General features: G+C 38.0%; 1 protein-coding gene across 1 annotated transcript in view; it reads right to left on the bottom strand.

Annotated features, from left to right (window-relative positions):
• The window catches only part of AGBL3 (AGBL carboxypeptidase 3), a 101388-nt gene that overhangs the window by 68748 nt on the left and 19480 nt on the right, over nucleotides 1-13160 (bottom strand). Inside the window, exon 5 of the mRNA XM_060414888.1 lies at nucleotides 265-372. Coding sequence (XP_060270871.1) covers nucleotides 265-372 — 108 coding nt within the window. The remainder of the gene's footprint in view (nucleotides 1-264; nucleotides 373-13160) is intronic.

The following is a 13160-nucleotide window of genomic DNA, read 5'->3' as shown; positions in this document are numbered from 1 at the left end:
ATTTCAATAAAACTCTTCATTCTCATGGTTAGCATGATGCTTCATTGTAAAATAACTGTGCATAAACTGCAGTATGCACCTTCAAGAATACAATTAGCACTGAATCAACATCTGGATCAATATTAACCAAACATGGTTATGGAGTCAGAGATTTCCTGGTAATTGGCAATTTCCACTATCAACAGCAGAACAAATACAACTAATAGATTAGCCCAGACACCAAATTATTATATTTTATCACAACATGTCTCATTATGTACCCACCATCTTCGGCTAGATAAACCACAGTTTCTTGCTTGGAGTTTGCATAAAGGGGTTCCATCTCCAGGCCCGTGGGGATGTACATTGGCTCAGGATTCGAAGGGGTCCAATCTGGAGGAAAAAACCATTATTGGAATATGACTTCAAAATAAAGCAATAAGATTTTATTGTATATTTTCAAATTATTCATTGGTAGATCTAGGCTCAAATCCAGCAAAGCTGGATTTCTCATTAAAAGTAATAATGGGCATGGTCACACTTTAACAAAACCCGTAACATTTTATTTGCACCTTGTGCTCAGTCAGTCAGTCATGTCTGACTTTTTGTGAAACCCATGGACTGCAGCCTACCAGCCTCCTCTGTCCATGGGATTTTCCAGGCAAGAATACTGGAGTGGGTAGCCATTTCCTACTCCAATTTGCACCTTGGTTCTAAGTCATTATATAGTTCACAATTATTTTGTGCCACCACAGATTTAACACTAAAGATTCTATTTCTCCTGGGTGCTTGATGCCTCTCTAACCTGTCTTTGGGAAACTTACTTCACCTCTTTATTATCCCTTTCCATGCATCTTCAGTCTTTTGCCTCCTAATGGTTGCCCCCTAAGCTTGCGTGCACGGTTCAAGTTTCTTTTGTCTCTCCATTGGAAGGGTATCCTTGGAGCCACACCTTTTCCTTTACCTATACCAGCTTTCCTACTCTTCATTATTTTTAGGGCCAGATTTTTGACCATGATCTTTCTGGTTGGGAAAAAAAGACTTCACAGACCAACCACCTCTTGTTGTTCCCACTTTTTAGTGGACAAGAATTTGGTGACTCATTCATTCTACTTATTCTACTTATTATTGGATGCTCTGTGTCAGACTGTGCTTCGCTCTGGGAATAGAAATGCTCCAGTAGAGGGAGCCAGCCTCTGTGATCCCAAATACAAATGAAAGAACTTGGTGATGAGAAACAAGTGTTGCTGGACAAATATGTTTTTGGTGTTATATGTACAACTGCTTTAGGATTTGACATGATGAATAAGGGTCAAGTCTAGCTACAGAAAAAGCACAAAGCAGAATATCAACGCAAATATTCAAAAGTGTACTTTGTAGGGTTAACAACACACAACTGATAACAATAAAGCAAATTAAAATTTAGAAGTGAGGCTCTCATTACTTGAAAACAATCAACTCAAACCAAAATTAACAATGAACTGATAATACAGCACCTGTTTTGAAATTTCGGGGAACTTTAGCTATTTACTTTTTTTTTTTTTAACCATCTTGATACAAAAAGCTGTATACTCTGACCTTTAAAAAGTACAGTAATCGCATTTTATATCTTCATGCAATATGAAGATACCTTTTCTCACTTAGGTTACAAAGTTATTTTATTTTCTTCTCCCTCTTTTTAAAAGGTTCACAGAGGAATTAACCTAATGTCTGTGTACAAATGGAATATGACTTGCCATCCCTGTAAACTTTGAGACTACTTTAGAAAACCTATTGACAGGCTGTACTCCTTTAACTGTGGTATTTTATTAACAGAAATTCTTTGGGTATTGATTATAAAAGGTGTTCCTTTCCCAAGATCAATTTATGTTCCACTTTCTAATGCTGAATAAAAGGTTCAGAATAAGTGATGAGCTATATCTGGCCCATGGGCTATACTTTATTACTATAGAGCCTGTGTGGATCACAATAAACTGTGGAAAATTCTGTAAGAGATGGAATACCAGACCACCTAACCTGCCTCTTGAGAAATCTGTATGCAGGTCAGGAAGCAACAGTTAGAACTGGACATGGAACAACAGACTGGTTCCAAATAGGAAAAGGAGTACGTCAAGGCTGTATATTGTCACCCTGCTTATTTAACTTCTATGCAGAGTACATCATGAGAAACGCTAGACTGGAAGAAGCACAAGCTGGAATCAAGATTGCCGGGAGAAATATCAATAACCTCAGATATGCAGATGACACCACCCTTATGGCAGAAAGTGAAGAGGAGCTAAAAGCCTCTTGATGAAAGTGAAAGAGGAGAGTGAAAAAGTTGGCTTAAAGCTCAACATTCAGAAAACGAAGATCATGGCATCTGGTCCCATCACTTCACGGGAAATAGATGGGGAAACAGTGGAAACAGTGTCAGACTTTATTTTTTTGGGCTCCAAAATCACTGCAGATGGTGATTGCAGCCATGAAATTAAAAGACACTTACTCCTTGAAGAAAAGTTATGACCAACCTAGACAGTATATTCAAAAGCAGAGACATTACTTTGCCGACTAAGGTCTGTCTAGTCAAGGCTATGGTTTTTCCTGTGGTCATGTATGGATGTGAGAGTTGGACTATGAAGAAGCCTGAGCACCGAAGAATTGATGCTTTTGAACTGTGGTGTTGGAGAAGACTCTTGAGAGTCCCTTGGACGGCAAGGAGATCTGACCAGTCCATTCTGAAGGAGATCAGCCCTGGGATTTCTTTGGAAGGAATGATGCTAAAGCTAAAACTCTAGTACTGTGGCCACCTTATGTGAAGAATTGACTCATTGGAAAAGACTTTGATGCTGGGAGGGATTGGGGGCAGGAGGAGAAGGGGACGACCGAGGATGAGATGGCTGGATGGCATCACTGACTTGATGGACGTGAGTCTGAGTGAACTCCGGGAGATGGTGATGGACAGAGAGGCCTGGCGTGCTGAGATTCATGGGGTCGCAAAGAGTCGGACACGACTGAGTGACTGAACTGAACTGATAGAGCCTGGACTCTAAGCCTTAGCTTTTCCTACATAAGAAATCTCCCCCAATATTAGTGACATAAAACAGTGATTTATTTATCTCAGCTGGGTGATTCTTCTGGTATGGGTTAGGTCCACTCATGTATCTCGATCAGCTGCATGTTTAGCTGGAGGCTGGCTGATCTAGGATAACCTCAGCTCATCTCTGCTTCACTCTCATTATCCAGAAAGCTAGCAAGGAATCATTCCATGTTGGCTGGACAGGGTTTAAGAGAAAGCAAAAGTATATAGTCTCTTGAAGCCTAGGTCAACCCTGGCATGCTTTCTTTTCTGCCACACTCATTCTGGCTAAAGCAAGTCACAAGGCCATCTCAGATTCAAGGGATAGGGCAAAAGTGCACTTCTTCATGGAAGGAGATGCAAAGTGGTATTTCAAAGGGTGAGGATAAATGGATCCCCATGGAGAATTATGGCTACTTTTTAAATTGAGAAAAATTTACATATTATATATAATATGATGTACTCATAAAACTGTACAGTTTAATGAGTTTTAAAACTATGTAATCATGTAACCAATACACCTATCAAAATATAGAACATTTTTTTTTATCATCTTAGAGAGTTTCCTCTTGCCCTTTCCAAGTCAACCCCTACCACTGGTTTCTGTGACTGTAAACCAGTCTGCCTATTCTACAACTTCATATAATTGGAATCATATATAGTCATCTGTTTCTGGCCTCTTTAACTCAGTATAATGTTTTTTGGATTCATCTATGTTGTGTTTACCAGGGTTTTTTTCCTTTTCATTGTTGATATGTATGGCTATACCATAGTTTGGATATCCATTCTCCTACTTCTGAACTAGTTCCAGTTTTTTACTATTGTTAACAAATATGAAAATGAAAATTATATGCAACTATTTTTGAGGACATGTATTTTAATTTCTCTAAACACCTAGGAGTAGAACCATTGGTTACAGTGTAGATACATATATATTTTTTGTCGTTTTTGTTAAAAAAAAACCTACCAAACCTTTTGTATTAGAATTCCAGTTCTACATTCTATTATTTGGAGTTGTCAGCCTTCTTAAATTAAAAAAAAAAAAAACAACTGTTGCCATCCCAGATGTAAAGTTCTTACCTCACTGTGATTTTAATTTTCATTTCCTATGTTGAACATTTTTCCATATGTTCCTTAGCCATTATATGTCTCAGTTTAAGCAAAGTTTGCTCAAGTCTTTTGCCCATTTTTAATTAAGTTTTTTTCTTTTTAATATTGATTTGTAATAATTCTTCATATATTCTGCATACAAGTCCTTTGTCAGATATACATTGGGAATGTCTTCTTATAGACTGTGGCTTGCCTTTTCATTTTATTAACTGTGTCTTTTGATTAGAATTTTTAATATCAATGAAGTCAAGTTTATTAATATTTTCATTGTTTCCTTTTTCTTTCTGGAGTCTCTCTACAGTATTGTTGCCTTAGTTTATGGTTATGAAGATATCGTCTGGTTTTCTTTTAGGACTTTAAAATGTTAACTTTTATGTTTAGGCCTACAATCTATTTTGAATTAATTTTTTGTATATTAAGTGAGATAGAGATCAAGGTTTATTGTTTTCTACATGGATCCTAAGTCATTACAGCACAAATTATTGAAAAGAATTTTTCCTTATTCCCACTGGATGGTTTTGGTCCCTCTGTCAACAATCATTTGGTCTCTCTCCAGATTCTATCCTGTTGCACTGATGTATTTATCTTTTTTTGCCAATTATTTGTGCTCACTTTTCAAATCTACCAAAACATACTTCTATCTATAGCTCACATGACCAGAAACAAACCAAATGTTTAAACAAATTATTAGGAATTATACTTATGAAAAGTATAGAAACAAAGAAATATAGCTCAGGGATTTATCACAAAGCAGATACCACTCAGGTCAAGAAATACTATACTGCAGGTATCACAGGTGCCCCACTCATGTCCCCTTCTAATCACTACCTTTAAAGGTAACCATTAGCCTTCCAGTGTAATCACTTCCTATTTTCCTTTATAATTTTCAACTTAAGTATTCACACATATACCTATATATAATATAGTTTATATTTACACAAACATACACATGAAACTATAGTTTTGTTTTGCCTACTTTTGAACTTTACATAAACTGAACTACATAGCATATATTATTCTGTGCTTTTAAACATATATTTGTGAAATCAGTCATGGAATGTGACTGTACTTTGTTCATTTTCATTGCTATATAATATGTAACTATACAAATATTATAATTAATTGATCAGCTTCTACTTGTAATGGACACTGGGGCTCTGCTGGTTTAGGGGTATTATGAACAACAGTGCTACAAACAGCAAGCATATGTGCCCACATTCCTCTTGGATATATACCTGGGAGTAAGGATTCCAGATCGTAGGGCATGTGTAGCTTTAATTTTAGTAGATAATACAAAGCTGTAATCCAAAGTAGTTATACCAACTTACATACCCACTAGCAGGTTATGAAGGCTGTAGCTGCTCCACATTCTAACCAATGTTTAGTACAAGTTAAAACCTGGTCTCTCATGATTTCTCAGAAACAGTATACTCAGCCTTGTTAATAATCGGAAATGCACCTTAAAACCACAATGAGACACCACTTCATAGTAAGGTTCAGGGATATGTTTACTGGCCATTTGGATATCCTTTTTAATAAAGTGCCTGTTCAAATCTCTTGCCTGTTTTCCAACTGGGTTTTTTCTTTATTATTTGTAGGAGGGCTTTTGTATATTCTAGATGTGACCTCTTTGACAGGTATATATTGCAGACTGTAAATATATAATCCCAGTCTATAACTTGCCTTGGTCTTTTTAAATAATGTACTGAAGTTCTTGACTTTGCTATAGTCAAAATTTTCAAACCTTTCCCTTATGGTTAGCATGTTTTATTCCTTTTTATTAACATGTTCCATTAATAAAATATATTCCATTTTATTCTTTCCCAATTTTAGTATCATGAAGATATTATCCTGTATTATTTTCTGGAAGTTTTGTTGTTTTTAAATGTAGATGTCCATTTACATCTACAACCAACCTGCGCTTGATTTTTGTGTAGAGTAGAAGTGGAGAGGGTTTTCATTTTTTAAATACTGAAATCCAGTTATTCTAGCACTATTCATTGAAAAGACTACCTTTTAATTATTCTTCTGAAGTTTCACTTTTATTATAAATCAGGTGTCCATTTGATCACTTTCCAAAAAACACTATGCTTCGGCTATCACTCTCCAATCCCCAAGCCTTCAAGCCTCTGCTGCTGCTAAGTCACTTCAGTCGTGTCCGACTCTGTGCAACGCCATAGACAGCAGCCCACCAGGCTCCCCCATCCCTGGGATTCTCCAGGCAAGAACACTGGAGTGGGTTGCCATTTCCTTCCCCAATGCATGAAAGTGAAAAGTGAAAGTGAAGTTGCTCAGTCGTGTCCGACCCTCAGCGACGCCATGGACTGCAGGCTTCCAGGCTCCTCCGTCCATGGGATTTTCCAAGGCAAGAGTACTAGACACTAATCAACCATTAATCTACTTTCTGTATATATTTGCCTATTCTGGGCATTTCAGATAAATGGAATCATACAATGTTTGTCCTTTTGTGTCTGGCTTAATGTTTTCAAGGTAAATCCATGTGGCAGCATGTATCAGCACTTCCTTTCTTTTTATGTACAATTAATAGTCCATGTGGATATACCACACTTTGTTTATCCATTCATCCACTGATGGACATTTGGGTTGTTTCCACCTTGGGCTATTATGAGTCATATTGGCATATTAATACTCATGTACTTTTTTGGGCACATGTTTTCATTTCTCTTAGGTATATTACAGGAGTGGAACTGCTGGGTCAAATGGGAACCCTGATACACTTTGGAGAGAAGTGCCAAACTTTCCCAAAGTAGCTGTAAGATTTGAGCATTCTGATTTCACATCAACTTTGTCATCAGATTTTTTATTCTGGTCAGCCTAGTGAGTGTAAAATGGTATGTCATTGCAATATTAATTTGTACTGCTCTAGTGACTAACAGAAGCAGAAGATATTAAGAAGAGGTGGCAAGAATACACAGAAGAACTGTACAAAAAAGATCTTCATGACCCAGATAATCATGATGATGTGATCACTAATCTAGAGCCAGACATCTTGGAATGTGAAGTCAAGTGGGCCTCAGAAAGCATCACAACGAACAAAGCTAGTGGAGGTGATGGAATTCAAGTTGAGCTCTTTCAAATCCTGAAAGATGATGCTGTGAAAGTGCTGCACGCAATATGTCAGCAAATTTGGAAAACTCAGCAGTGGCCACAGGACTGGAAAAGATCAGTTTTCATTCAAATTCCAAAGAAAGGCAATGCAAAAGAATGCTCAAACTACTGCACAATTGCACTCATCTCACATGCTAGTAAAGTAATACTCAAAATTCTCCAAGCCAGGCTTCAGCAATACGTGAACAGTGAACTCCCTGATGTTCAAGCTGGTTTTAGAAAAGGCAGAGGAACCAGAGAGCAAATTGCCAACATCCACTGGACCATGGAAAAAGCAAGAGAGTTCCAGAAAAACATCTATTTCTGCTTTTTTGACTATGCCAAAGCTTCTGACTGTGTGGATCACAATAAACTGTGGAAAATTCTGAAAGAGTTGGGAATACCAGACCACCTAACCTGCCTCTTGAGAAATCTGTATGCAGGTAAGGAAGCAACAGTTAGAACTGGACATGGAACAACAGACTGGTTCCAAATAGGAAAAGGAGTGCATCAGGGCTGTATATTGTCACCCTGCTTATTTAACTTCTATGCAGAGTACATCATGAGAAACGCTGGGCTGGAAGAAGCACAAGCTGGAATCAAGAGTGCCAGGAGAAATATCAATAACCTCAGATATGCAGATGACACCACCCTTATGGCAGAAAGTGAAGAGGAACTAAAAAGCCTCTTGATGAAAGTGAAAGAGGAGAGTGAAAAAGCTGGCTTAAAGCTCAACATTCAGAAAACGAAGATCATGGCATCTGGTCCCATCACTTCATGGGAAATAGATGGGGAAACAGTGGAAACAGTGTCAGACTTTATTTTTGGGGGCTCCAAAATCACTGCAGATGGTGACTGCAGCCATGAAATTAAGAGGCTTACTCCTTGGAAGAAAAGTTATGACCAACCTAGACAGTATATTCAAAAGCAGAGACATTACTTTGCCGACAAAGGTCCGTCTAGTCAAGGCTATGGTTTTTCCTGTGGTCATGTATGGATGTGAGAGTTGGACTGTGAAGAAGGCTGAGCACCGAGAATTGATGCTTTTGAACAGTGGTGTTGGAGAAGACTCTTGAGAGTCCCTTGGACTGCAAGGAGATCCAACCAGTCCATTCTGAAGGAGATCAACCCTGGGATTTCTTTGGAAGAAATGATGCTAAAGCTGAAGCTCTGGTACTTTGGCCACCTCATGTGAAGAGTTGACTCACTGGAAAAGACTCTGATGCTGGGAGGGACTGGGGGCAGGAGGAGAAGGGGACGACCGAGGATGAGATGGCTGGATGGCATCACGGACTCGATGGAAGTGAGTTTGACTGAACTCTGGGAGATGGTGATGGACAGGGAGGCCTGGCGTGCTGCGATTCATGGGGTCGCAAAGAGTCGGACACGACTGAGCGACTGAACTGAACTGAACTGAAGATATCCCTCGTCTTGCTCCAGGCCCGTAACTTATGGGTTTCTATTAACTTATCAGGCACCTGGGTCTTACTTCAGGACCATCTCACCTAAAGTCACCCACTCTCTCCTCTTTAATAAGATATCTCAGTGGACTAAGGACTATCATCCCATGTTTCACACATATCTGTGATTTCATGTATTTGGTATTTTTTAACTTTTAAGAGAAGGTATGACCCAGCTATGGCTTTCTGAGGCCTTGACACAGTAAAAAAAAAACTGTAGCTGGACTTTAATTGAATATTATTGAATATTATTATTAGCATCATCAACCATAAGGTATTATTCAATCAATGGTTATAGTACATAAAGATAAATGCAGACAAACATACATGTATGTGCACATACACATACACATACATACATATGAACATGTGAATAGGTAATGTATCTGTTTAACAAACCCCTCTTCAGTTCAGTCGCTCAGTCTTGTCCGACTCTTTGCAGCCCCATGAACTGCAGCACGCCAGGCTTCCCTGTTCATCACCAACTCCCGGAGTTCACTCAGACTCATGTCCATCAAGTCAGTGATGCCATCCAGCCATCTCATCCTCTGTCGTCCCCTTCTCCTCCTGCCCCCAATCCCTCCCAGCATCAGAGTCTTTTCCAATGAGTCAACTCTTCGCATGAGGTGGCCAAACTACTGGAGCTTCAGCTTTAGCATCATTCCTTCCAAAGAAATCCCAGGGCTGAACTTCAGGATGGACTGGTCGGATCTCCTTGCAGTCCAAGGGACTCTCAAGAGTCTTCTCCAACACCACTGTTCAAAAGCATCAATTCTTCGGTGCTCAGCCTTCTTCACAGTCCAACTCTCACATCCATACATGACCACAGGAAAAACCATAGCCTTGACTAGACGGACCTTAGTCGGCAAAGTAATGTCTCTGCTTTGAACACGCAATCTACACCCCACTAAATCCCATGCTCTATATGCCCATAATGCCCTGTCAAACCCCCAAACAAGGCAAAAATATACAAATACATAGAACTTGGCCATCTACGCAATACAAAGACAGCTTAATACACAAGATTGTTGCTGTTGTTCAGTCACTCAGTCGTGTCCAACTCTTTGCAACCCCGTGGACAGTAGCATACCAGGCTTCCCTGCCCTTCACTATCTCCTGGAATTTGCTCAAACTCATGTCCACTGAGAATAGACAGATCAAGAAAATAAACCCCAATCGTACCAATAAACTACTTAGATATTCGCCATTTATATAGACAGACATCTCCTAGATCCCTAGACAACCATTTTAGTCAAAATTCTAACACTAAATCTAACATAAATCACATAAAACAATTATATACATGTTATTTCAGTATATTACAACATGTAAATGTAGCTTAAAGCCTGAAAGCGAGGCACTGAAATCGCCTAGATCACTAACTCTATAAACATACAGGTTTTGTCCCAGTCTATTAGTTTTAATAAAATTACACAATGCAGGCATCAAGCACACTAACATTAGTAGCTCATAACAGCTTGCTTAACCACACCTACAGGAAGCAGCAGTGACAAAAATTAAGCTAGAAACAAAAATTCAACTAAGTTATACTAACAGGGTTGGTAAATCTCATACCAGCCACTGTGGTCATAATGATTAACCCAAATTAACAGAAATATGGTGTAAAGCATATTAAAGAGTAATATAAAACAAAGTTTTAATTAAGCCATAAAAAGCTGTAACTAAAATAAAAAGAGACTACGAAAGTGACTTTATTATTTCCTGATTACACAACAGCTAAGACCCAAATTGGGATCAGATACCCCACTATGCTTAGTCCTAAACCCAAATAATTACAGGAACAAAATTACACGCCAGAGCAGTACTACTAGCAACAGCTCAAAACTCAAATGACTTGGTGGCGCTTCTCACTCCTCTAAAAGAGCCTGTTCTATAACCGATAAAGCCCGATAAACCTCACCAACCCTTGCTAATGCAGACTATATACCACTATCTTTAGCAAACCCTAAAAAGGGGCAAAGGTAAGCATAATTGTTATAAATAAAAACATTAGGCCAAGGTGTAACTTACGGAATTGGAAAAAATGAGCTACATTTTTTACTTCAAGAGTTTATGTTCACCAAACGAACATTTTTTATGAAAGCAAAAAACCAAAGGAGGATTTAGTAGTAAATTAAGAATAGAGTACTTAAACTGAATAAGGCCATGAAGCATGCACACATCAACCATCACCCTCCTCAAGTATTGTAATAACTTCCTATAATCTAATAGCAAATACTAATCATATGAGAGGAGACAAGACGTAACAAAGAAAGCATACTGGAAAGTGTGCTTGGATAAATCAAAGCATAGCTTAAATAATGCACCCAGTTTACACGTAGGCCATTTCATAATTTATGAATACTCTGAATTAAATCTAGCCCAATACCCTTCTCTATTCTACTAGTATAAGCAAACTAAAATATTCATTCAACATTCAAAGTGTAGGAGATAGAAACTTAATAACTTCTGGCGCTATAGAGAAAATAGGGAGTGATGAAAGAAGCCTAAAAAGTAACAAAAAAACAAAGTTTACCCCTTGTACCTTTCACATAATGATTTAACTAGCAAGCATTAACAAAGAGAACTTAAGTTAAATATCCCAAAACCAGATGAGCTACTTATGAACAGTTTATTAAAACAAAGTCATCTATGTAGCAAAGTAGTGAGAAGATTCTAACAAGCATGGTGACAGCTAGTTGTCCAGGAAAATAATTTTAGTTCAACTTTAAAAATTACTAAAAATCTTTTATAAGTTTTAATGTATTTTTAAATGTTAGTCTAAAAAAGGTATAGCTTTTTAGAAATGGGTACAGACTTATCTAGAAAGTAAAAATAAGCAACTCCATAGTTGCTGTTCAAAAACAGCCGGCAATTAAGAAAGTACTAAAGCTCAAAAATAATTTTATGTCAATAATCAGTAACAAGCAAATCAACTCCTAGATTTATATTGGACTAATCTATTCACTAATAGAGGCAACAATGTTAATATGAGTAACAAGAAGTATTTTTCCTTGCATAAGTTTACATCAGTAAAAATATACTGATAATTAACAGTAAATAAATATTAATAAAACTCAACATTAAACTACTTATCAAACACACTGTTAATCCAATACAGGCAGGCACCCAAGGTAAGATTTTAAAAAAGTAAAAGGAACTTGACAAACACAAACCCTGACTGTTGACCAAACATCACCTCTAGCATAACCAGTGTTAGAGGCACTGCCTGCCCAGTGACAACCATTAACATCCTGATCAGGCCAAGGTAGCATAATCATTTGTTCTCTAAATAAGGACTTGTATGAATGGCCACATGAGGGTTTTACTGTCTCTTAGTTTCAATCACTGAAACTGACCTTCCTGTGAAGAAACAGGAATAACAAAACAAGATGAGAAGGTCTTATGGAGCTTTATCAACAACAACAAAAATAACTAAACCACCGAGAGATAACAAAAATTTATACCGGTGGACAATTTTGGTTGGGGTGACCTTGGAGAACAAAAAAGCCTCTAAGGGTTGAAAGTCTAGACTTACCAGTCAAAACATATTATGACTTACTGATGCAAAAATTTAAGCTTAGGGATAACAGTACAATCCTATTCCAGAGTTCATATCGACCTTGATGTTTACAGCCAGGCTTGATATAACTAGTATAAACAATACAAGGGTTTACAACCTTGATGTTGGATCAGGACACCCCAATGGTGTAACCACCATTAAAGGTTCATTTGTTCAACAACTAAAATCCTACATGATCTGAGTTCAGTTCAGTCCCTCAGTCGTGTCCAACTCTTTGCGACCCCATGGACTGCAGCACGCCAGACTTCCCTGTCCATCACCAACTCCCGGAGTTTGCTCAAACTCATGTCCACTGAGTCAGTGATGCCATCCAACCATCTCATCTTCTGTCATCTCTGAGTTCAGACTGAAGTAATCCAGTTGGTTTTTATTATATACTTCTTTCAGTATGGAGAAGAAGGCAATGGCAACCCACTCCAGTACTCTTGCCTGGAAAATCCCACGGACGGAGAAGCCTGGTAGGCTGCAGTCCATGGGGTCGCTAAGAGTCGGGCATGACTGAGCGACTTTATGAAAGAACAAGAGAAATAAGGTCTACTTTAAAAACTATGTTAAAACTAGTTAATGACACAGTCTCAACTTAACAGATACAAAACATCTACCCAAGACCAGGGTTTGTTAAGGTGGCAGAACCCAGAAATTGCATAAAACTTAAACCTTTATAGCCAGAGATTCAAATCTTCTCCCTAACAAACTGTTATAATTAATATCTTAATACTTATTATCCTCTTCTTTCAGTCATAGCATTCCTAACATTAACTGAATGAAAAATTTTAGGTTATATGCAACTGAAAAGGGTCAACTATCACAGGACCATATGGTCTATTACAACCCACTGCTGAACAGTCATTTTATTCATTAAGGA

The sequence above is a fragment of the Ovis aries genome, chromosome 4 (assembly GCF_016772045.2).
Source record: "Ovis aries strain OAR_USU_Benz2616 breed Rambouillet chromosome 4, ARS-UI_Ramb_v3.0, whole genome shotgun sequence".
NCBI classification, from domain to species: Eukaryota; Metazoa; Chordata; class Mammalia; order Artiodactyla; family Bovidae; genus Ovis; species Ovis aries.
The sequence above is the reverse complement of the archived record's forward strand: the minus strand, read 5'-3'. Positions and strand labels throughout refer to the sequence as shown.